General features: G+C 40.6%; 1 protein-coding gene across 3 annotated transcripts in view; it reads right to left on the bottom strand.

Annotated features, from left to right (window-relative positions):
• Positions 1 to 12,728: 12,728 nt before the first annotated feature.
• Positions 12,729 to 24,305, bottom strand: part of ano3 (anoctamin 3) — a gene marked incomplete at both ends in the record, with an annotated part of 35,925 nt that continues 24,348 nt past the window's right edge. For all 3 annotated transcript variants that reach the window (XM_083893301.1, XM_083893300.1, XM_083893302.1), the window contains 17 exons: positions 12,729 to 12,911; positions 13,387 to 13,576; positions 13,669 to 13,819; positions 14,422 to 14,574; positions 14,809 to 14,978; positions 15,274 to 15,371; positions 16,188 to 16,245; positions 16,542 to 16,653; positions 16,777 to 16,813; positions 17,375 to 17,539; positions 17,885 to 18,025; positions 18,209 to 18,291; positions 20,140 to 20,200; positions 20,915 to 21,011; positions 21,985 to 22,119; positions 23,414 to 23,535; positions 23,638 to 23,693. In XM_083893301.1, the coding sequence (XP_083749427.1) occupies positions 12,729 to 12,911; positions 13,387 to 13,576; positions 13,669 to 13,819; positions 14,422 to 14,574; positions 14,809 to 14,978; positions 15,274 to 15,371; positions 16,188 to 16,245; positions 16,542 to 16,653; positions 16,777 to 16,813; positions 17,375 to 17,539; positions 17,885 to 18,025; positions 18,209 to 18,291; positions 20,140 to 20,200; positions 20,915 to 21,011; positions 21,985 to 22,119; positions 23,414 to 23,535; positions 23,638 to 23,693 (2,012 nt within the window). The remainder of the gene's footprint in view (positions 12,912 to 13,386; positions 13,577 to 13,668; positions 13,820 to 14,421; positions 14,575 to 14,808; positions 14,979 to 15,273; positions 15,372 to 16,187; positions 16,246 to 16,541; positions 16,654 to 16,776; positions 16,814 to 17,374; positions 17,540 to 17,884; positions 18,026 to 18,208; positions 18,292 to 20,139; positions 20,201 to 20,914; positions 21,012 to 21,984; positions 22,120 to 23,413; positions 23,536 to 23,637; positions 23,694 to 24,305) is intronic.

The following is a 24,305-nucleotide window of genomic DNA, read 5'->3' on the forward strand; positions in this document are numbered from 1 at the left end:
ACACAAACAGTGGGAAAATCTCATCAATGTTAAAATAAACAAGTATCAACTTACCTAAAGTACCAGCATTTACCCTGGTAAAAGAATGATTATTTGAGTCTCCTCAAAATTCATCTTGTAAATCATGACAAAAACTATTTGAAAAGGAACAAAACAAAACAACGACAATGTTAAAGGGACACTGTGTAGTATTTATGGGTTTATATGACCCAAAATCCACTTTTTTATACATATTATGTGCTACTGCATTGTCTAGTCGCTGTAAAATAGTTTTTGTTTCATTTTCGTAGTGTTTCAAAAAGTCATGTAAAATAACATGGTCGCGGGCCGCGGTTATATAGCCACTGTTAGCAGAGAGACGCCATGTTTCTACCGGAGCCTGTAAGGACAAACGCGAGAGAACAAATCAAGCGTCTCTTTACTTGTAGCTGAAGTCCCGCCTCCACTCTCTCCGCTTCGTCTGCTACGGCCGCGGTAGCTCCGCCCTCTCCCTCGCCTCACGAACCTCATCTGCTGACACGGAGAAAGACGACGAGGACGACATTTGACCGGCTGAGGACACCGTAGCGCTCAGGGGAAGGGAGGGGGTGAGCAGAGGAGCAGTTCTTTGTTGTAAATTTCAGCCTCTCCTCTAGATGGCACTATAAACTACTTACTTCACCTTTAAATGAATATTGCTGTGGGTTGCAAACCCTAGACTGTGAGGGTGAGGCTACAGTAGTTAGAGCTCACTACGATGACTTCAGTTCAGTGAGGGACAAATCCTCTGGGCTTCAATCCCCTCGACTGCACATCCTGTCCTGGATAATTGCATCATCACTAGGTGGTCGAGGATACGTCTCTCTCTGCCTGTCAGCGCCACTCACACAAACTACAACCACATGGCGAGCTATAAACACGAGGCTAGAAGCCGACGGTTGTGTCCTCAGTTCGATCCATTCATTTTCTATAGTGTATAGGAATCTGGGTGAGGGGGTTGTGTTTTTGTTGCCACAACAGATTAATATAATATTTGGCAGATGTGGTTATTTCATAAAGGAAAGAAATAAGAATGTTCCACTTCATTGTCAGACGCCGGATTTGCTGCCTATAGCTTTTTAAACTCACCTTCACTGATGTGGGATAAAAGCAGGGTTTTGGGACACGAGGTGAAGAGAGTGTGGAAAACAAGAGTTCAAGCAGATGAGCACAAACCTAAGACTTAAAGGTCACAGAGAGTGGTCCTGTTGCACATATATGTTAGTTATGGAGGTCTACTTACATATATTAACTTGTTTTTATGGTCAAAAACCTCCTAGTTGCTGTGAACTAGCCGATAGAAATCCTCTTTTCTGACAGTGTTTTTCTGCTGCAAGATTTCAGAGTGAACTTTCACCCCCAGAAGACAGAGTCTTGTGATTGGCCAGTACTATCCAGCACATCCGTTCTCAGAAGCGAAGCGCCCCCCTCTGGAACGGCGGATGCACTGCTCCTCATTATCAAAACATTGTTTTAACAGTGTTTAAAAATAGCTTTGTCACGACTCCCCGCCGCAGTCCCTTTTATGACTTTAAACCGGAGTCAGACCCAGAGTCAGAAGACACTGTTGCTCGTGAAACACCTCCACAACGGACGTTATTCTTCTTCTGCGGTTCAATGTACGTAACCGGATGTGCCCGGACTACCGCCCGGAGCAGGACGATCGGTTGTTCAGGAGAACCACTGCTTACGTAACTATTACGGGATTTTCAGTGATCTCGTTGAGCCCCGAGATTACAATAAAACACAACGTTCTCAGCAATGGCTGAACTGTTTGTTTCGAACCGTAAGGGCTTCATAAACAAGGTAATGACGCAGATACACACCAAAAAAAAACAGCGATAATAGGAACTTCCGGTCTAGTTCCGCTTTAAAGAGTAAAATATAGAGAAAGATATGTGAAAACAAGGTGGAAACATTGGAATGCTGATTTAGATTAAACCTTTTTTGGAACAAGTGTAAACACAACAAGGACATATGACCTTGTCCAGCATTGGAGTCACGTTTGTGTCCGACTGATGAACCAAAATTCAATGCTTTGCAACCAATAATGGTGTTAAAGTCTGATGTCCTCTCCGTTATAAACATTTTAATTATCACAGTCTTTGATTTTCTGTGTGATTTTGAACAGGTTTGTTTCAATCAGACAGAAAGATAAGGTTTTTGGATTACCTTGACATGTTTTTTCGACCACTTCCTGTGGGTCACTCGATGTTTCTTGACGCGACGTGTCTTGGTCCCTGTTTTGTGTGTCAGACAGCATGGGACATCAAATCATGGACCAGTAAAAAGGCCAAAGTCATCCGCTCTGAAAGTAAGAAACACAAACGCTGGATCAGGGAGGCCAATCGAGATCAACCATCAACCAGGATGAGAGATCTTACATCCTATCACGCATCAGGCAGCAGGGGCCAGAGTCACCCCCCTAATCCTGTCTGTTTTTTGGTGTTTTGTTTTATTGAGCAGCACATATACGAGCATTGTCTTGGACATTTAGCACACAGGGAGAAAGTCTCGTCAGAGGTGCCATATTTGATCTTTTCCTCACATAAAAACATGCTAATGAGAGATTTTAATAGCGCTATACCAAGGGGTCAGCAGTTTAAATAAAGCCAGCGTCACAGCATCTGTAAGACAGCTGTGCTGTCATAACATTGGGGATGAAGTCGAAGGAGTAATGAAAGGGAGGACAATCGTGCATATGTTTCGCGTTTACTCCTCCAAATGAACGTCACCGGTTAGTTAAACTTTTTAGAAAAATAATAAGGAGTTCTTTGTTTGGAAAGTGCTGTTGTACTTCTGCACACGCCTCTGTACACACACTGCTGAATGAATGATACAAGCAAGGTTATAGTTTGAGGCGTCGCAGCACGCAGGCGCGCTCTTTTTCTTCATACTGTATGAGTCGCACACCTGAATAAATATATCTGTGAGTATATAAACACTGACCAGCTCGCCAAGGCACAGCACGGCAAAACAACTGTCCTGGAAGCAGATGTAGCAACAGATATAACAACAAATAGAATTGAATGGACTTGGGAGGGACGTTGTTGATCTTCTACTGTTTAATTTGTGTGTGTGTGTGTGTGTGTGTGTGTGTGTGTGTGTGTGTGTTCTTGTACTTGCGGCATACTGAGGACCAGTGAGGGTTTTTAACCAACAAAGTGAGGCCATTTTTACGGAGTGAGGGCATTTTGGCCGGTCCTCACTTTGTTTTCATTGAAATCACTTCCTTAGGTTGTAAACATGCTATTCTCAATTTGTCAAAAAAAAAAAAAAAAAAAAATTTGGACAACATAGTGTAGTATGACTTTTTTTGTCAGATTTTGGACCAAATTTTTTTTTTTTTTTTTTTTTTAAACTTTTGGACGACATAGTATAGTATGACGTGTTTCTCAAATTTTGGACCAAAACATTTTTTGTCAAAGATTTTTTCAAATTTTGGACGACATAGTATATTATGACATTTTTGTCGAATTTTGGACCAAAAATGTTGGGTCAACATTTTTTTTTAATTGTGGTCGACAGAGTATAGTATGACGTTTTTGTAAAATTTTGGACCAAAAAAATAAATAAATCGAAAAAGTTTTCCAGCACTTTTTGCTCTGGGGCTCCACCTGCAGACATTTTATGGTACTGCAATTCTTTGTAGATGTCATTCACGAAGTAGATATTTGTAATTGTGTTGATTTATAAAGTGGAAAGGCTGGTCCTCAGTTTGCAGCAAGTACAAGAATGTGTGTGTGTGTGTGTGTGTGTGTGTGTGTGTGTTCTTGTACTTGCGCCATACTGAGGACCAGTGAGGGTTTTTAACCAACAAAGTGAGGACATTTTTACGGAGTGAGGACATTTTGGTCGGTCCTCACTTTGTTTTCATTGAAATCACTTCCTTAGGTTGCTATAACATGCTAAAAAAAAAAAAAATCAAATTTTGGACGACATAGCATATAGTATGACTTTTTTGTCAAATTTTGGACCAAACATCTTGGGTCCAATTTTTTTCTACAAATTTTTTTCAAATTTTTGACCAAACAGTTTGTGTCCAATTTTTTTTTTCAAATTTTGGACCAAAAATTTTGCATCAATTTACATTTTGGGTCCAATTTTTTTATCAAATTTTGGACCAAAAATTTTGCGTCAAATTTTTTTTCAAATTTTGGACCAAACATTTTGAGTCCAATTTTTTTTTTCAAATTTTAGACCAAAAATGTTGCATCAATTTTTTTTTCAAATTTTGGACCAAAAATTTTTGGGTCCATTTTTTTTTCACATTTTGGATGACAATATAGTATGACGTTTTTGTCAAATTTTGGGTGATGTATGCAGCAAGTACAAGAATGTGTGTGTGTGTGTGTGTGTGCCTGTAGTAAGCTGTGAGGACAAATTGTGATTTAAACCTTTCTTGTCTGGTCTAAAATTTATAGGCCTGTTATGATCAAGACTTTATTTTAGGGTAAGGACAGGGTTAGGCATTTAGTTGTGATGGTTATGGTTAAGGTGAGGGTATAAGGTGATAGGAAATGCATTTGGTCTAAGAGTGTCCTCACTAAGGGAGCAGTGCATGCATGTGTGTGTGTGTGTACAGTGGGCTGTAGTAAGGACAGATGCTCTCTCTCAGATGCTGGTGATGGGTTTCCTCTCATTGTTGGTGTGAGAGGCGGCAGAAGAGTTGAAAGGCCTGCAGGCTGCGTGGGAGTCTGAAGAGCTACTGACTCACAGTGAATCTTAATAACCACATGCTCATCACGACCGACAGAATTATTTAGACGTGACAGTACACACACACGCACATAAACACCCTTTGTGTGGACACATAACACATCCTTACTCTAACCCTTGACCATCACAGCTAAATGCCTAACCCTAAAACCAGGTATTAATCCTTAAAAAGCCTGTTAAAATTGTGTGGACCAGCCTCAAATGTCCTCACAGAGATAGGTTTGCTTGACAATTGGTCCACGCAGCCTATTAAAGACAGTATATGTAATAATCCTCAAAGGTAAAAAGGCTTTGGTGAGAAATTATTCCACTGTAACACGTCTCAAACTGCTATTTTTTTAGTTTTGTTATCATCATGTTAGACATTTTAAGTTTTTCATACACATGGTGACTGCTGACACATTCATGAGCTTTTATGTTAAAGCGGAACTAGACCGGAAGTTCCTATTATTGCTGTTTTTTTGGTGTGTATCTGCGTCATTACCTTGTTTATGAAGCCCTGACGGTTCGAAACAAACAGTTCAGCCATTGATGAGAACGTTGTGTTTTATTGTAATCTCGGGGCTCAACGAGATCACTGAAAATCCCGTAATAGTTACGTAAGCAGCGGTTCTCCTGAACAACCGATCGTCCTGCTCCGGGCGGTAGTCCGGGCACATCCGGTTACGTACATTGAACCGCAGAAGAAGAATAAGGTCTGTTGTGGAGGTGTTTCACGAGCAACAGTGTCTTCTGACTCTGGGTCTGACTCCGGTTTAAAGTCATTAAAGGGACTGCGGCGGGGAGTCGTGACGAAGCTATTTTTAAACACTGTTAAAACAATGTTTTGATAATGAGCAGCAGTGCATCCGCCGTTCCAGAGGGGGGCGTCGGCTTCTGAGAACGGATGTGCTGGATAGTACTGGCCAATCACAAGACTCTGTCTTCTGGGGGTGAAAGTTCTCTCTGAAATCTCGCAGCAGAAAAACACTGTCAGAAAAGAGGATTTCTATCGGCTAGTTTACAGCAACTAGGAGGTTTTTGACCATAAAAACAAGTTAATATATGTAAGTAGACTTCCATAACTAACATTTATGTGCAACAGGACCACTCTATGTCACCTTTAACCACTGTTATAACGTCACAAAGACACATCAAACAGTGTGACCATGTTGAAACGAATATAACAATGAATATATCCCAAAGGCAAAGCAAAACAAGAGGGGATTTTCCATCGTGCCCCTGAGAGTGGATACAGTGGAACGATGTTGATGACGAATAAGCGTTTTTTCCCTCAGCTGTGACTCTTCAGCAGAAGCACATCACACAGTGACAGTGAATATATACAGAAAGGCTGTTAGAAACGGTGTTTGTCAAAACACGAGGATATATGTTTACTTATCTGGATTCCCCCGCTGCTCAGCCGGCAGCACGCACTCCTCATATTAATGGCAACAATAACAAAGCAAAAGGCGGCTGTGATGATGAAGGTGAGGATGATGATGATGATGATGATGGTGATGGAGGCTTTCAGATCATTTATTTCCTGCTGCTGCAGGAGGTTTGACAGCAGATTTTGCCTTGACCCTGTGCGCCGGGATCAGCTCTCATCAGTCACTCACTGCTGCTTATGAGTAACGTCAGAATCTCGCAATCTCTTTCAAAGACAAGTGTTTTACCAGGGTGTCTGCTGTGCTGCCGTATACTCACCACCAGCTGCTGTGCTCAGCAAGAATCCTAAATCCTAGACCCACATCTAAAAGTAATCAAAAAAGTGTGTATATAGATGTTGATTCAGTTATAAAAATATACATTTTCCAACTGTAGTTATTCTTCTGAGATGCTGTAAGTTTAGTTACTTTGTAAAACAAGCCTGTAAAAATTAAATCCAGTGAGTGGATGACAAATATGATATGATCTCTTAGTTACAGGAGCTGATCAACAGATGTATGTATATATATCTATATATCTATATAGTACAGGTCTGCAGGCACAGACCCACACTTTTGACCTGACATTGGTAGTAGATGCAAAGTAAAGAGTTCTTATTACGATTCATCCTATAGGCAAATCTTTTCATAGGTCCAGTGTGTAAAACTATAGGTGACATAATTGTTTTCATTGAACCAAAAGTGAAGACAATCAAGTGTACAGTCACCAGATATAGTATGAATTGTTGTTTTTTCATTAGCAGAATGAGTCTTTCTTCAGAAGCCGGTTCAGCTCTGTGGAGACATGAGTTTAATAAACATGAGTTTTGATGCTAACGGAATTATGAATGATGACTTGATGCTACACAGGTTCTCAAACACACAAGTGTCTTTCAAAATCTCAGTCATGTAGACTAACCATAAAGCTTCCCACAAAACCTGCATAGTCCCTTTAATATTGATTAGAGCTGCAACGAATCTGACGATTGTTTGCTCAATTAATCGTTTGGTCCATAAAATGACAGAAAACGTTAAATAGGTTGATCAGTATTTGTTGTCAAACCTGGAAATGTTGATGTTCTCAAATGTCTTGTTGTGGCCACAAACCAAAATGATTCAGTTGTACTGATTTATTTGTTATATGGAGCAAAGAAGCGAAGCTGAAAGAAGCTGAAACAATCGAAAATGTTGTTTTAATCATGAAAAAATATCTTCAAACCAATTAATTGATTATCAAAACGGTTGACAATTAACTTAATAATCGAGTAATCGTTTCAGCTCTAATGTTTATGCAGTTATTTTACATAAGAAATCCATTAACTGTGTTGCACGTTGTTCAGTTTCCTGCTGTCTGTGCGAGCTCTGATGATTTGTCAGCATCAGAGTCACGACTCCTTTGTCCCCTATAGCTGCTCATCACTGGTTCCCCTTTCCTCTCCCGCCTCAGCTCTGTCAGATTTATGGGCACAGTTTCAGTGGCTCCTCTGATTACCCTCCTAACCTGAACTGTAAATCTGTCCTGTAAAAATAACATCAGTCACCCGAGGGTGCGCGCAAAGACAAGAAAGAATGTCTGCAGCCTGCACGAGAGAGAGGGAGAACATTAAAATCACTGATACATGAAGCTGGAATTATTTCTGCTTTGGAAAACCACTCGGCACAAAATGTGGACAATGTTGCTTATGTTTCACTGCTGTGCAGACGTACGAGTTTGACTCTAGCTGGAGAATAAAAATGTTGCTGAACCAGAGCATCTTTTATTTGGGGAGAAAGTTACTCCCCATTGTTTTTTCATACATTAATGCATGTGTGTTATTGTGTTGTATGTATTCAGACAGTGTTTCTGTTGCAGTGACTGACCGTGATAGGATTGTGAGATGGAAAAAAACGCTCTGCACTCAAGCCTTCTGTGTCATCTTCTGCTGCAGGTCATCGTCGCAGTAATAAATCCAAACGAAGAATGATTTCTCCCCTGAATTCCTCACAAAGAAATACAATTATCTCGCACAACGCTTTGGTGAGAAAGTATTTTCATATTGTCGTATTGACACTTTAATTTGGCGCTTTCTTACCTCTGGGTGAGGTCGTGACAGCTTTTTGTGAGGTGGTACTTGTAGCTACTGGATTTCATCTTCCGTCTTCAACGACTCCTAAAATTGTTTTCCAGTGCCACACAATGACCGATCATTGATGCAGAGCAGCACTTTGGAAACAACTGTGTTGGGAATGTCAAACCACAGCTTTTTAGGCCAGTAAAAATACATGTTGGTTAAAAAAAAGTGAAATATTTCATGTGGCTGTTCAAGAGCAAACCCACGAAATGTGACATATTAGAAGCATTAAGCGTCTGTCATCGGGGCTCAAAACAATCCGTGCTTCTTCTGGAGTGTTTAGACTTCACCGGATGAAATCACACGGGGTGTTAAGTGACGTGAATGGAAAAGCCTGAGTGTAATAATAGTAAAGGAAAATCCCACAAACTCAAATAGCGGGTTCATGTAACATAATCCTTTTTAACAATATGTTACACGAAGACTCTTTGGCAAAAAACGTTTGTGGTTTGTAATAATCTTAAGAGAACTTCTACACTTACTGCTGGGCTCTGTTTTCCTTTCCTCCCATAACCAGATTTAGCCAAAGTCGAAGAATCCCGACGATATCAGCTGAGCCCGGTGTCTGCCTGTCTGTCATTTTATATCATAAAACAGACGAAAAACTGATTTGATTTAAAAGATACAATCCAAGATTTATTACAGAAAAGAGTGATATCCAAATTATTTAATGTGATACTATTTTTTGTACATTTCAATGTTTTTACATGTAAACAGGAACGAAGTAAACAATGTTACTGATACACGTCATGTCACCACTGATACCGTCCTAATGCACAACTAAACCTTAAAAACGTCAACTGTGCTTCCCTTTGCTCGAGCACGATCCTATTAGGAGGCGTAGCGTGGAGCAGAAAGCTTAATCCTCTTCAGACTGCTATGTTTTCAGAGATGTGCAAGGTCATGCCGTTATTACTTATTACACAATACCCATACTGTGCTACTGCCAACGGTAGAAGGCCTGAGAAACACCTTTCCACCACTGTGCAGCGTCTGTATTAGTGAGAACATGAATTCATGCTCTCAGAGAGATTAACAGGGAAGAGAGATCCATCCAGGGATGATTAGTAGCTGGACAAAACAAACATCCAAGGTCATGTTATTATTCAGGACATTGCTCTTTTCCAATTATTATTTAACACTTTGGCCCTTACAGGGTAAACATCATTGTAATTTGCAGTAGCGTGAACAAACAAATCAGGTCTGCGTTCTGTTTGATCAGAAATTTAGTCCAGCGCAGATTAATTAGAAATAATTTTACGATATAAAACTCTGTCACATCAAGAAACTGACCTTTAAAACGGATCGACTCTGAAAAAGGGGCCGGGTGATATGTTTTACGATGTTGTTCACAACTTTACAGAAGGTAGCGCTGCTCCGAGCAGGGGTCGCAGGGGTCATGCAGACACAGTACTAATGTACCAGCACATTTACATCTGCATCTCTTCAAAAAAAAATAAACGTAGCACTCAAAGATAACAACATGCATAGATTTTCAGTGATCACATAGCAAGGAAGATATTCTGAAAACCTGGACTAGAATGTTAAATATTGGTATAATAGTTTGGTAACGCTTTCTTTTACAGTCCCCTAATTACCAGGTATTTACCTGGTAAATTCATGGTAACACCAAAGTGTTACTAGGTAATTACCAATGGTAATAAGAAAGTAAATACAGTGAAACTGTTGCCAAAATACTGGGCATTTACCTGGTAACTATATAGTTAATTATAGCGTGTTATTACTGCTGTTAATAAGAAGGTATGTACAGCTAAACTATGGCAAAACTATGGTAAATGTAAGTGTATTATTGGGTTATAAACTGGTAATAAGCAGGTACCTACAGTCCCCTAATTACTAGCTATTTACCCAAGGGGTAATCTAACAAACCTAACCCTAAAAATGTGTGTAATTACATGGAAACAAGCTTGGCTTTCTTTTACAGTACAGTTTTACTTTACTTACCGAGTACATTACCGTGCATTACCCAGTATTTTGGCAACGGTTTCACTGTATTTACTTATCTTATTACCCTTGGTAATTACCTAGCAACACTTTAGTGTTACCATGAATTTACCAGCTAAATACCAGGTAATTAGGGGACTGTAAAAGAAAGCGTTACCAATAGTTTTTAAACAAATCTCTCCATCTACCGCATGAAATGATTATGAATCGCTGGACAGAACATTATGACTGGGAAAGCATCGTTATTTTTTTGTCAACATTCTATATCCTAATTCCCCATAATTAAAGTCTATCACTGTATTCCATCATTGCTGATCTGCTCTAATTATACTTGGATTATGCAGAAAGTGAATGATCGTGAACGGTGAATGTGTCGTAGCCGTAGTCATGCAGTGCAAAAATATATGTCTAAAAAGAGCAGGCTATCTTTGATTGCATTATAGAAAACATGATAAAACGTCATCAAATCATCCGCAAAACATTCAAAGGACACCTGAGAAATGTGGACACTCGTCGATCTGAGGGTGAAAACAGGTGAACTCATACGCGACGTACGCAATAAATAGTATAAAAAACACTACATACGTCATCAAATGTATATACAAAGGACGGTTAAAGTAAATGAATCCAAATCACGTACGACTTTTGCGAAAAACGAGGAATAAGTTTCTCAGTGTTGTGCAATGCATTCAGGGTAGTGATTTCCTTCACCTTCAGGTGTTACATGGGTTAGAGACTCGCTTCTCTGCATAATACGCTTCACTCTCAGTCTCCACCATTGTCATATTTTATCAGTACAAGATCAAAGTGACCGTTAGTGCTGAGTGAGTTAGTTTTACACCGTCTCAGTTCCGCTCGCTCGTTAATTCTCACATCGATTCTCTAAGCTGCAGTTCCATCCCAACATGAATGAAGCAGGAAATGATCATGATGTGTCGCTCACGCTGCCCGTTTTCCTGAGTTCTCATTGGGCGAAAACATGCCGCTGTAATCCATCAGAACTCACACTAAAAGGCAATGTCATGAATCAGCATTGAAAAAAAAAAAAAAAAAATTACTCACTTTCACATTGATAAATGTCAGAGAATCAGCTGAAACCACAACTGCTAAGCAATATATCGTTAAAGTGAAGAACACTGGGCAGATGCATCTTTTTTTTTTTTTCGTTGCTAAGTGAACATCAAGCCACAGGTATGTCAGAGTAGTCCAAGTTTCAACCATGGTTTCCAACAGCAAATGAAAAACATGCCGCAAGCACAGAGTGGAAGAACAGATTTGCAGCTCCTGCGTGCAATTGTATATGTCGTCCACGAACGGGAGTCGCATTACAACGTACACTCTCTGCGCATTACAGAGCCATTAGCTGAGAGCCGAGTAGGTACAGTGGTGTGACTCACATCCAAAAACAAATCCTGACAGGAGCGCTCAGAGTTTGCGCAGCAGATCAGACGACAGAACGAGGAGAAAAATAAAAAAGCAAATGTCTTGCACTAGAAAAGCGTGTGCAACACAAACAGGCACACGTGATTTTGGTGACACAGTTGTGAGGCACGCAACTGTAGGCACAATCAAATTCAAAGTTCGCATTTCCCAAACTCTGGACAGCCAAGCTCAGCAGTTGCACAGACAGAAATTAGCGCACGCGGCACAAACTGAGCAGAGACGCACACGAACCAGGCATCAAGACAAGGACTTCATCTATTACGAGGTACAAAACAATATCGTCATGCATCATTTCATAGAGAACTTAGTGTCGAAGGAACTGAGTGGATTTTAAAATCCTGAACGACGAATCCTGTTGTTTTTATGTTCATTTTGTCTGAAATTAAATGGTAGCAATTTTTTTTTTTTATCAGCATGCTTCAAGGGCAATATACAGTCCTTTTGTAAGAACAGTCCATTTTAAATTTGGTAGCCACAACACCAGAATCACTTTTGCAACAACACAGTAAGTTCCACAGTAGCGCTATCACATCACGTGGCTCAGCTGCCACTCGTGGTAGAAATACACGGCCATGCTGTAGAGGCTGCACCGGACTGCAGAGTCAAAAAAATGAAGTGGTAGCTGCCACACAGAAAGAGTGCAGGGTGGATGCCAACAAGTGAACAATGGTGTATCTGCAGCTCTTGATCTGCATAGTAAACATTGCAAGTGCGGAGGTTCTCCCGTTAAAGCCACAGGCTCGAGGGCAACCTGCTGGATGCAGCCATGTGAGGGATCGGGGCGAGGCAGTGAGGGTCAGAGCCAGGAACCAAGATAAGCGCCAACACTAGATGTGGAACAGATGGTGAGGAAGTGGTCAGGGCCGGGACTGGAGCTGAAGCCAAACAGGCTCGGGGCGGGGGGGGGGGGGGGGGGGGGAGGATCTGGTCGCTGAACGTGGGGTTGTCTTTGGTGTTCAGAATCAGTGAAGTTTGATGCTAAAATACATATAAATAAGCAGGCAGTGAAGGCCGTGTCGCTGTGACGTGTGTGTCGTGGAGACGTGGGGGGGGGGAAACGAAGCTAAGGCCACTCGTGGTGATAACGTTGTCCGTTCTTTCTCCTCTCTTTTTGCAGGTGCTCGAGTTCTGCTTCGTACATCATCTCTTGCATCAGGTACTTTTCCCTCCTCATGCGATCGCAGAGATCCCTCGGCATGTCCGGAATGAGGTAGGCTATGAAGGACTTGATCCCAAACACCAGGTGCTGAGGGCAGGATTCAGCATTTTATGAGTTATCATATGCAGTATTTGTTGCAAAATTGTAAACACAGTGGAATAAAGTAAAGAATATTATATGCAGTGTAATATTTGATGTTGTATATTATGCCAGCTTTTCTCCAGCAGGAATTATTGCATAGGGCAGCATTCTACACTCAAACTATGTTAACTTTTCAAGAAAAGAGCAAAAACAGTGGGTTTTTTTTTAGCTGGACCACAATGTAATTTAGGTTTTATTCTGCGGAGTTCGAGTGAAATTCCTGAACCTACTGCAGCAGCAAGATTCAATTAAATTGGGCTTGTGAGGTTTTCGATTTTACAAGGATGAATATAGAAGAACAAAACTAAAGAAATAATGTACATCTGCAGTGACTCAGACTGACGTGGAGAAGTGGAGTTTTAGCGGCTCGCCCTGCTCGTCCAATGGACAAAAAAAAAAGAAGTGTGTAGTGTTGACAGACCTCAAAGACGATGATGAAGGCGAGCCTGGCGGCCAAGACGTGCCAGAACTGCAGGGTGAACTCATACGGCACAGAGTTCCAGGGTGGCGCTCTGTAGTCTCTGTACCTGCAGTATCTGGACTGGCTGCTGTTCATGATCTCGCCCATGTCGAACACGGCCAAGCTGCTGTTCACGTAGCCTTGCAAACACCTGAGAGGGAAAAGGAGAGTCTGTCAGACCATAAGAAGAAGCCACTCCGTTGGGACATATTCAGGCATTTAAGCATCGTTCTAGATGCTTACTCATCCTCGTGGTGATGGCCCTTGTCTACACATGGGCCATATTTGAAGGCGTAAACAAAGCGGGGGATGTAGTCAGAGGTGATTGCAATGACGAAGGCATTGGTGATGACTGCCAGCACGCCGATACCTTCGAGAATCCCATGCCAGATTCCTGACGGCCAAAAGAGAGGGAGTAGACATTTTCCAAAATTGTTTCCAGCATAAAGAAAGTCTTCATAGTGAGGTGTACATCACTGAGCCTTGTGTAGTGTTGTTATCCTTACATGAACCACTAACCTCACATTTGTGATTTACTTTAAGTCTTTTGCGATTTAGCTTTAGCCTCCAGAGTTAATACAATGACACGACTGTTTTCTAACTAAAATGTGAAACTATAAACCTAAAAACATCTGCAAAGTTATTATTACAAATACAGTTTATTCCGGCTTCAATCAGTGGCTCAGTTCATCTGCATATTCTTATTGGTTGAAACATACAAAGGATCTTTCTCTCTTTGATTCTGTGTGATTGACATTGACATTTGCTCAGGGATTTCTAAATGTTTCAAGGGCGACATGCCGCACAGAGAGCGTTTTTTCTAATGTATTATATGGCAGTTGGAGGGTGGTGCCAGTAATCATGTGGAAGGTCCAGCATTTGGCAGCACAGACACAGGACATGGAAACAGATCTACCTCCTTAGAGTGGAACATAGTTGGTGGTTTGCTGCGTAAAGAACGTTGGCTCGGGACCAAAAAAATAAAAAAACAGTAACCTATGTCAGTGGCTCTGGCGGGCATGGGTCTTCGCCACTGAGTGACAAACTTGTAGGCATCGAGACGAATCTCGATGATGTTGTTGAGCAGAGCGAGGAGCGGAGCCAGCGGGAAAGCAGCGACAAAGATGGTGGTGAAGCCAAACTGGAGAACTGCAGAAGACAAGGCAAGGCAAGGCAAATATATTTATATAGCACATTATCATAAACCAGGGGCTCATTCAATGTACTTTAAGGAGGAGTAAAAAAAGATCACAAAGAAGCACACACAAAGGATTTAAATATGGAGCAGGGCCTACATGATACAAGTTAAAAAAAAAAGATTTGTTTCATTCCTTCCGTCCTCTGACGAAAATCAAACAAAATCCAAGCACTGCATTGCTTTACCCATTTCGAGGTACTCATCCACCAGCCCATGGGCGTTCATCGGCTGCAGATTCCAGTCTTTGTCCCACTGTGGAAGCTGGTTTTTATTCTCTACATTCTGCCCTCCTCCTCCTCCTCCTCCTCCACCTCCTTTTTTTATCTTCCTGCGAGACCACCAGTTCTGCAGCAAACTGAGAATATAGCAAATAGCTAACTGTCAAGCTCAAAGCAATTATTTCTGACAAATGCGCCGAGCGCTGTAGAAACACTTTTGTTAAACCCTGCACAAGAGGATTTGATGTGTTTTCCAGGGAGAATAAAAAAAAAATAACAAGCCTTTTCATATGCTAATGAGAAAAGAGAAAAAAAACTATGCAGAAATTACACAAGGTGTGTAAAAACGCTAAACACTTCGACATTATTAAGAATTAAATATGGCATTTAGAAGCGCATAAAGAAGCGCGTGATTACAATGACGCTACTCACGGGTAACCAAGCTCCATAAAGTTGTTCCAGATTTGTTTGAAGAACATGATGACTCCCATTTGCAGACACAGATCAATCAAACAGCCGCTCGGGTGACACTGACAACAAAAAGAAAAATCGGTAACGCTTTCTTTTACAGTCCCCTAATTACCAGGTATTTACCTGGTAAATTCATGGTAACACCAAAGTGTTACTAGGTAATTACCAATGGTAATAAGAAAGTAAATACAGTGAAACTGTTGCCAAAATACTGGGCATTTACCTGGTAACTATATAGTTAATTATAGCGTGTTATTACTGCTGTTAATAAGAAGGTATGTACAGCTAAACTATGGCAAAACTATGGTAAATGTAAGTGTATTATTGGGTTATAAACTGGTAATAAGCAGGTACCTACAGTCCCCTAATTACTAGCTATTTACCCAAGGGGTAATCTAACAAACCTAACCCTAAAAATGTGTGTAATTACATGGAAACAAGCTTGGCTTTCTTTTACAGTACAGTTTTACTTTACTTACCGAGTACATTACCGTGCATTACCCAGTATTTTGGCAACGGTTTCACTGTATTTACTTATCTTATTACCCTTGGTAATTACCTAGCAACACTTTAGTGTTACCATGAATTTACCAGCTAAATACCAGGTAATTAGGGGACTGTAAAAGAAAGCGTTACCGAAAAATCTATTTCAATATGAAAAAGAAAATCTCCCATACTTTGTAGACATGAGCCATAAATCCAGGAACACACTAGACCTCATTGTTTTCAGATCATTTGAAAATGGGATATTCATGATGATCCACATTTTTCTATACAGGCAACCGCAGCCATTTTATTAGGTTATTCATGTGTACCTAATAAAGTGGCCCGTGAAAAGACTCACCCACTCATAAGGATGCCTTAATTGCACTCACCTCCTCCAGTCTCCATCGATTAAAGAGTTTATTGTATTTCCCAGGCCTGCCAGCAAACCTGAGCAGATGAAGATTGGCAACATTAGCCGTGAAAGTTAATCAGAGGAAAACTCAAGACACAAAGCTGCTAATTGTGTCTCATAAAACCACAACTCAGTTACAGTAACTCTCCAGACAGGCCAGTGTTTTGTTAGGGCTGAGACAAGATCCAAAAATAATAACTATAGAGTAGGGAGGGAAAGGGAGGCAGTCTTGGCAGATGTCGACATTGGAGTTTGAGAGAAAACATCTTTGTACGATCGCTCTCTAAGTTCACTATTAAATGGATGTGGAGTTCCATGAGCGCCGACCTACCTCCCGAGAAAGAAGGCAATGTAAAACGTAGAGCTGTTTAAGTTCACAAACTGGAAGAGGAACATCTTCAGAGCAAAGCTGTTCTCCCACTCAGACTCTGTTCTTGGATGCTCTGATGACAGGAAAGTAAGGTTGTGTTGCGTCGAGAGGGGGAAGAAAATGAACGTTAGTCGACGCCTGGAAAGTGAGCGATAAAGAAATGATTAATCCGTGAAACGTTGCGGACGGAACTCACCGAGATTAGTCAGCAGATAGGCCACCTTTTCATACACCTGACAAGATGATAGGCATCAACAGGATAAGAGTTGAGAAGGGTAATGATCATGAAAAAGAGAATCTAACAGAAAATTTGGAAAAGATTGCAAAAGTAGATTTTTATGATATGATATTTAGCATTGGTATCAATCTGATACTGGTCAAAAACCACTGGCTTCAGTAGATACTCAAGCCTGTGATATCAATATATATAGTATATATAGTATAGTGGTATCTAGTCATCCTTTTTTCTGATTGTTTTAGCTTCTTAAATGTGAATATTTTATGGTTTCTTTTGCTCCAGATAACAAATAAATAATTAAAACTGAATCTTTTTGTTTGTGGACAAAACAAGACATTCGAGAACATCATCATTTCTGGGTTTGACAAACACTGATCAACATTTTTTAACGTTTTCTTGAATTTTATGAACCAACTGATTACTTAAATAATCGACAGATTAATCGATTATGAAAATAATCGTCGGCCACAGCTCTAATTCCTAGTTTCTTGGACAGTTTCAGCCTAAATAAATGCTGTAAAACCTGACGCCAGACGACGCTTGTGCAGACACCTACCACGTTGAGGGACATGATGATCATGAAGTTGATGCAGACGCCGGTGCCGGAGGTGGCAAACTGCCAGTTCTTCTTCACAAACTTCCAGTTGAAGGAAGCAAACTTCTCCATCACGATGAGACGGAAAACCACCACGGCAAACACGGCCGTCAGAACGAGGGAAATCTGAGCAGAGACAATGGAGAGAAAGTAGCAGAGAGAAGAAAAGGACGATGAATGAGTTTAAGTTTCAGAGAAGATTAACATACTAATTTGGGCTTAGGGGGTTTCATCTTATCTTATAATTAAGGGCTGTGCAGAAAACCTACTGACACAATTAAAAACAATTCTAAAAAAACAAAATAGCGATCATGATCCAGTTATTTCCTATAAAATACACTCTTTGTCCAGCAGGAGGTGATGTCACACCACTATGGGCACTAACATAAGGCTTCACACACAATAACAGTGAGCTCATATTGAGCTCAAATCCCAACGTGCCAGATTAACTTAAAGATCAAAGAGTTTTACCATGAAAAATATTCCGGACACCGACACCATGAGGCGGCTGAGTTTGTCTGAGAAAGGCTGGAATGGCTCGGGTTTGCCAGAGATGGGGTTGACTCTCTCCACCCCGGAGTATTTGGCTTCAAACTGAGGCCTCAGCTCCTCCTGATTAACAACACACATTCCAGTATGAACCACTGAAGTGTGGCCGTATCTGACTGACGTAGCAATAACTCTCTTGTTTTTGATCGTGTAAGCAGCATCAAGTGTAGAACATGCAAGGTATATGAATATTGACTACAGGTCGTCAAATTATATCGGCTCTGTTTGAGGATATTGCCGACGCACCTCTTCCTCTTCCCAATCAATGAGATCCCAGTCGTAAGTCAGCTCCGCTCTCCTCCTTTTCCAGAATTCCAGGAATACCGTGGCTGTAAAGAGGATCAGGGATCAATCACACTATTGGATAAATCTGATATGTAACACACAATATGATCGATAATCACACACGTAGGAGGCAATACAGAGCTGAAAGATCAGATATTCGGAGTGAAACACGGGCTGCAGCGACATGCAAGAAAGCCCATTATGGAGAATGATTATAGCCTTTGATTCACACACACACACACACACACACACACTGCTCTGTCATGTGGTTTAAGAGCAGCGGCTACAGCAAACAGGCTTTAGCTGTTTCACTATTTCACCCCAGAATCATGTCATTGTCAGACAACAGCCTATTTTTATCTAGAAAGACTTGAAATACAAAGCCTCTGTGGGAAGAAGTTAGTCTGGAGGTTTAGTTTCCCTTTGTGTTCAACTGCAGTGCCGTGAGAGTTCAGCTACACACAAGAACGGCCGATGGTGCAGTCAACACCTCTGTTATTACAGTTATTACAGCTTTATTACAGAGTTATTACAGAGTTATTACAGATATATAACTCTAAAATGTTTTTTTTTTATAAAGGCTGCATCACACACACACACACACACTCCAGAATCCAGAATCTAGAATTGGGTCAGTATGTGAGGAAGAATCTGCATTAATGCAAAGACAGTGAGAGAGTTCTTTGCACATGTATGATCTATGATGAAGGGCAAGTCCAGTTGCTAACCACAGACCATGACTACGACCTGGACGACTGAGAACTGTTTCCACTTTACATTAGACAGATACAATCCAAAGCATTCCCATTACATCATCTTAGGTTTCCCCTGCATTTTCTGATATCCACATACAAAAATACTGATCTGTAAAGCCATTGTTATTTGCAACGTGTGCTTTTTTTAGTGCCAAAACAAAATGATACTAAAAATTATTTTTGGACACATAAAAGGAACTTTGGGTTTAAAAAAAAAAAAAGCACCAGAAGATTAATCCACACGGAGAACAACTTTCATTGCTTTTCAAGGCGTTGACGTTTTAATATAACTTGGCCCACTTTTGTTTCAGGGAAAACAAAGAAGCTGCTTTTTCAGATGCCTACATCTGCTCCCATGGGCTAAACCATTTTAATTTCTATATTGCACACACAGAAACACACACACACTCTCTCACACTAGATCCAGAGTGCACTCACTCAGTGGTGCAGTACTGCTCATTTGGTCCACATTGCCAAAAGCTATCTTTCAGGATTTAGAGCCACAGAGCTCAGTCAAGGAGGCTGGCTGGACCTCTCATGGCTCTGCAGCTCTCTCCAGCCTTCATTTAGTCCAAACACAGAACACAATGTGCAGTGTTCCCTCCGGGCCCGGGTGATAATTTCCCATTTACCGTGGCAGAAAGATGGAGCCGAGCCAGATGCTGCACAGTTTTACTTACACTCAACCTTCCGCTAGAGCGTTCAAAAAATATAGCTGCAGTACGTTCAACATGGCTAATCGTAATGCAATTCTACAGAACATCTAAATGATAGAATCTTCCTCTGGAGACACGTTTAATTATACGGCTAATTACATCAGGACAGCACTGGTAGTGTCGGCAGATCTTCCGTCAGCGAAACCTGACAATGATTTATTGGCTGACGGACGTATCACAGGATGAAAATCTCCTGTATTGGCGCTGCAGAGTGTTTACGTAGTGAATTCTCCGTTGAAAAGCTTAATGCGTTTGGAGGAGTTAAGTAGCGAAGTGAAAGCTGGAGCAGTGACACTCTGTTGTATAAATAGATTTGAATCCCAGACGGGTTTGTATCAAAGTGAGAGCACGGCTAAGGTAACACACAACAAGAGCTTTTCAAAATGTGTAAACTGTACAGACAAACAGAGGCTCCACTTACCCCAAATAGCCATGAAGATAGCAAAGAACACAGTGCCACCATTGTCAAACAGATGGGTCACCTAGAAACACAAGCATTCGAAGAGTTGTTCTAAGAAGACAAAGAATGTATTCCCGAAATAAATAAAATCATCCATTAAACTGAAAAAAAATGTGAAACTGATGAATTTCATTTAATTTAATTCTGGAGACTGTGAGAGCGAAGAAAAGCCTGACGCTGCTCTCACATCTGTCAGTTAGACGTGAAAGCTTTTATGGAAGCATTTGTATGAAAAATAATTCATGAAGCACACTCTATATAAAGTGGCAATAGACACACGATTTTTTGGCTCTGACTTATCATCATGAAGTACATGTTATTTGCACAGTTCAGATGGGTTCTCTCTCGAAACTTTACTTTCAACGTGAAATTCTGTCGCGACACATGCAGCGTAGAAAATGTTCCTGGAAATAACGAAGGCTCGATTTACAGCGTAAATGTGTATTCTATTATTGTGCATGCAAAACAGAAACAGGATAGTGCTTTTGGTTTCCTCTGTTCTTTTGCTTCCGCCCAAAATTGGATTTGCTGACATCTTTTCTCCATTATCGACTAAATGATATAATAATATATGCATTTTCTACTATTTCCTTCTTCTTCTTTGTCTCTGGCAATAACAATTCTGTCTTTTATTTCCAAAGTGGTGATGACCATTTTGTCCCCCTGTATGCTACTGTTGCCACTTTAAATTCAAATTAATTTTTTTTTTTTATAGTTCCATCAAAATGGCACTGACCTTTGCATAGACACAGCTGTCACTCAGCGTCCACGGCTCACAGGTTTCCTCACACATAGGACACATGATGGTCGTGTTGGCTTCACATATCTCTTTACTGGTGAGAAAATGAACAAGTCTCAGGGGGAAAAACACACACACACACACACACACACACACACACACACACACACACACACACGCACACACACACACACACATTCTTGTACTTGCTGCATACTGAGGACTGGGTTGCTGACAAAGTGAGGACCAGCATTTCCACTTTATAAATCAACACAATTACAAATATCTACTTCATGAATGACATCTACAAAGAACTACTGGTTGCAGTACCATTTTTTCTTTTTAATTTTTGGTCCAAAATTTTACAAAAACGTCATACTATACTATGTCCAAAATTTGAAAAAAAAATTGACGCAAAATTGTTGGTCCAAAATTTGGAAAAAAAATTTGACAAAAAAAATTTGACAAAAAAAATTTGACCCAAAATTTTACAAAAACGTCATACTATACTATGTCATCCAGAATTTGAAAAAAAAATTGACCCAAAATTTTTGGTCCAAAATTTTACAAAAACGTCATACTTATAATATGTCATCCAAAATTTGAAAACAAATAAAAAAAATTTGGTCCAAAAAAAAAAAAAAATTTGGTCCAACATTTGAAAAAAAAAATTTGGTCCAAAATTTGAAAAAAAAAATTTGGTCCAAAATTTGAAAAAAAAAATTTGGTCCAAAATTTGAAAAAAAAAATTGACCCAAAATTTTTGGTCCAACATTTGACAAAAACATCATAAACATCATAAACATTAAAAAAAAATTGATTTTTTTTTTTTTTCTTGACAAATTGAGTATAGCATGTTATAGCAACCTAAGGAAGTGATTTCAATGAAAACAAATTGAGGACCGGCCAAAATGTCCTCACCGTAAAAATGACCTCATTTTGTTGGTTAAAAACCCTTACTGGTCCTCAGTATGCCGCAAGTACAAGAACACACACACACACACACACACACACACACACGAAGAATCAAAACTATACAGAGTTTAAATGATAATGTGTTAACTGACCTGACTTGACTGGAGTCCATAGTGAAGAGACCATACAGGAAGACGAAGACACCGACCAGGGCAGCAGGGATCAACATGCCGGTGTACCAACCCAACCACGCAAAGTAAAGGCCAATCTTTTCACCAAAGTAACGTCTGGAAGAGAGACAGAGTGGGTCAAAATTCACCATTCAACCTTGCAAACTGTTATTTAAACATGGCGCTGTTCATTTATGATGCAGTTGTGGGTGTAAATATTGCAGTGTGAGGTGGCTGCGGTGGCCCTAATGGAGAGGGAGGATGCGGACGTTAAAAAATAACATAACCGCAAGACAATGGTGGTGAATAATCAATAGCTATGTCTTCTTCCTGGACCGCTGCTGCTGAGGTGCCCTTGAGCAAGACGACAATTTCACAGCTTCTTCAGAGAAGCTTATTGTAACTGCATTGTGCACAACATTTAAAGTAATTTATCTCATCTATGTTTACACATGGGGGCCACACGGTTGGTGCAGTGGTTAGCACTGTTGCCTTTGCAGCAAGAAGACCCCGGTTCAAGCCCCGGTTGGAACACACCTTTCTTCAGGGAGTTTGCATGTTCTCCCCGTGTGTGCGTGGGTTTTCTCTGGGTTCTCCAAAAACATGCAATATGGGGATTAGGTGAATTGGTCACTCTAAATTGACCATAGGTGTGAGAGTGTGAGTGACTGGTTCTTTGTCTCTATATAATTTGTCAGTTATAACATATACAAGTATATTTTCTTGTGGCCCTGCGATGGACTGGCAAACAGTCCAGGGTGTACCCCGCCTATCGCCCTATGTCAGCTGAGATAGGCACAGCGCCCCCCTCTGGTGGAGCATAAAGTGGTAGATAATAGATGGATGGATGTTTACACATGTACATCAGAGCAATGTTTCAGAATAAGACCTCATGTGCATTTTCTACACCGAACAACCATGACGTTTAACACACTGTGACACAAGTAAAATGCTTTAAAATGTAAATGATTTGCCGCAGCCTCAGAATTAGCCTTTTATATGCAATTTAGGTACTGGGCTTTGCTTTACAGAAGGCCGGGGAGTGTGTTTTGCATTTTGAAAAAGAAGCTAACTACACAAATGAAGAAGAACGACATCCTGTCTGTGTATGTGAAGGTCACTTTTACTCCCTGAAGCATTAGGTAATGCTGGGAAGAGAAGAATGAGTGGAGGAGTCCATTATTGGTTATAATCTGCAGTGTTGCCATTGGATGTCACTAATTCTTACACGTTGAACGTTAAATAACCGTGCACTGCATGAATAAATCAGTGGGTTACTTATGTTATGTGTGAAGGAGACTTGAATATAAACCAAAAGCAGGACAGTGGTCATCGAAAGGACACAAGGTTTCAGCTAAATGTCCAAACGCCTGATGCATGATGACGTATTATCTGCTCAAAAGCTGATTACCTGATGAGGTCGAGAGGTTGATATTTGTACCACATGCCCCAGCGAGCCCAGCGCTCATACAGAAGATGCCTGTGGTTCTGGGGACCATGCGTCTTAATGGGATGTCTGCTCTTGTAGCCACCCTGATGAGACAAAGTGTTAGTAATTATGCACGACTGGAGATGGAAAAATTTAACAATTTGTGGATCTCTTCAGCGAAAAAAAATAAAAGCTCAGCGTCTCACCTGGTGTGGAGGAAACGCAGCCTCGTATGTGTTGTTGCCCAGTAACCGGTTAATACCTGCATAAACAATGAGGGTGTATCATGTGAAATGATGCACGGGTAAGACACAGACTAACACAAAGACGGCACGTTAACTATTCAGTAGCAGGTGTTATTAGGTGAGGGATCCAGAGAGGGATTCTTTTAAATCCACTCTTTCAAAGTCATAACAATTCAGTCCATTGTGTGACTGACAGGCTGCATTAGACAAGCACATCAGAGGCTTGAAACACTCGCTGTAAGCACTTCAAATCCACCTTTTTAATTTTTCCTGAACTATAATTACAAGGTGCTCACGATGCAGGTCGTGAAATATTGTCTCAAAGGAACTGAATTGCATCTAAAATGGCTGCGACGCAACGTTAATGAATGAAATATAACTTCAACAGAACAACAGTGCACTCATTTGCATTGTCATCTCCTGACTGCACCTGTAGTGGGTGAGAGCAGGTGCAGTTCACTGAAGCTTTTTCCATTGTTTTGTCTGAGCTAATTCTACTTGTTGGAAAATAGAGTAGTCAACGGTAATTAAATATGCATGTGGAATCAATTTTCAGCTCTTTAAGTTCAAACTTTAATCAGCAAAACATGTCAGCAGCAGTCCGGTGAGAATGGGAATCGATGTACAGC

Source organism: Microchirus variegatus (assembly GCF_963457635.1).
Source record: "Microchirus variegatus genome assembly, chromosome: 8".
Taxonomy (NCBI): domain Eukaryota; kingdom Metazoa; phylum Chordata; class Actinopteri; order Pleuronectiformes; family Soleidae; genus Microchirus; species Microchirus variegatus.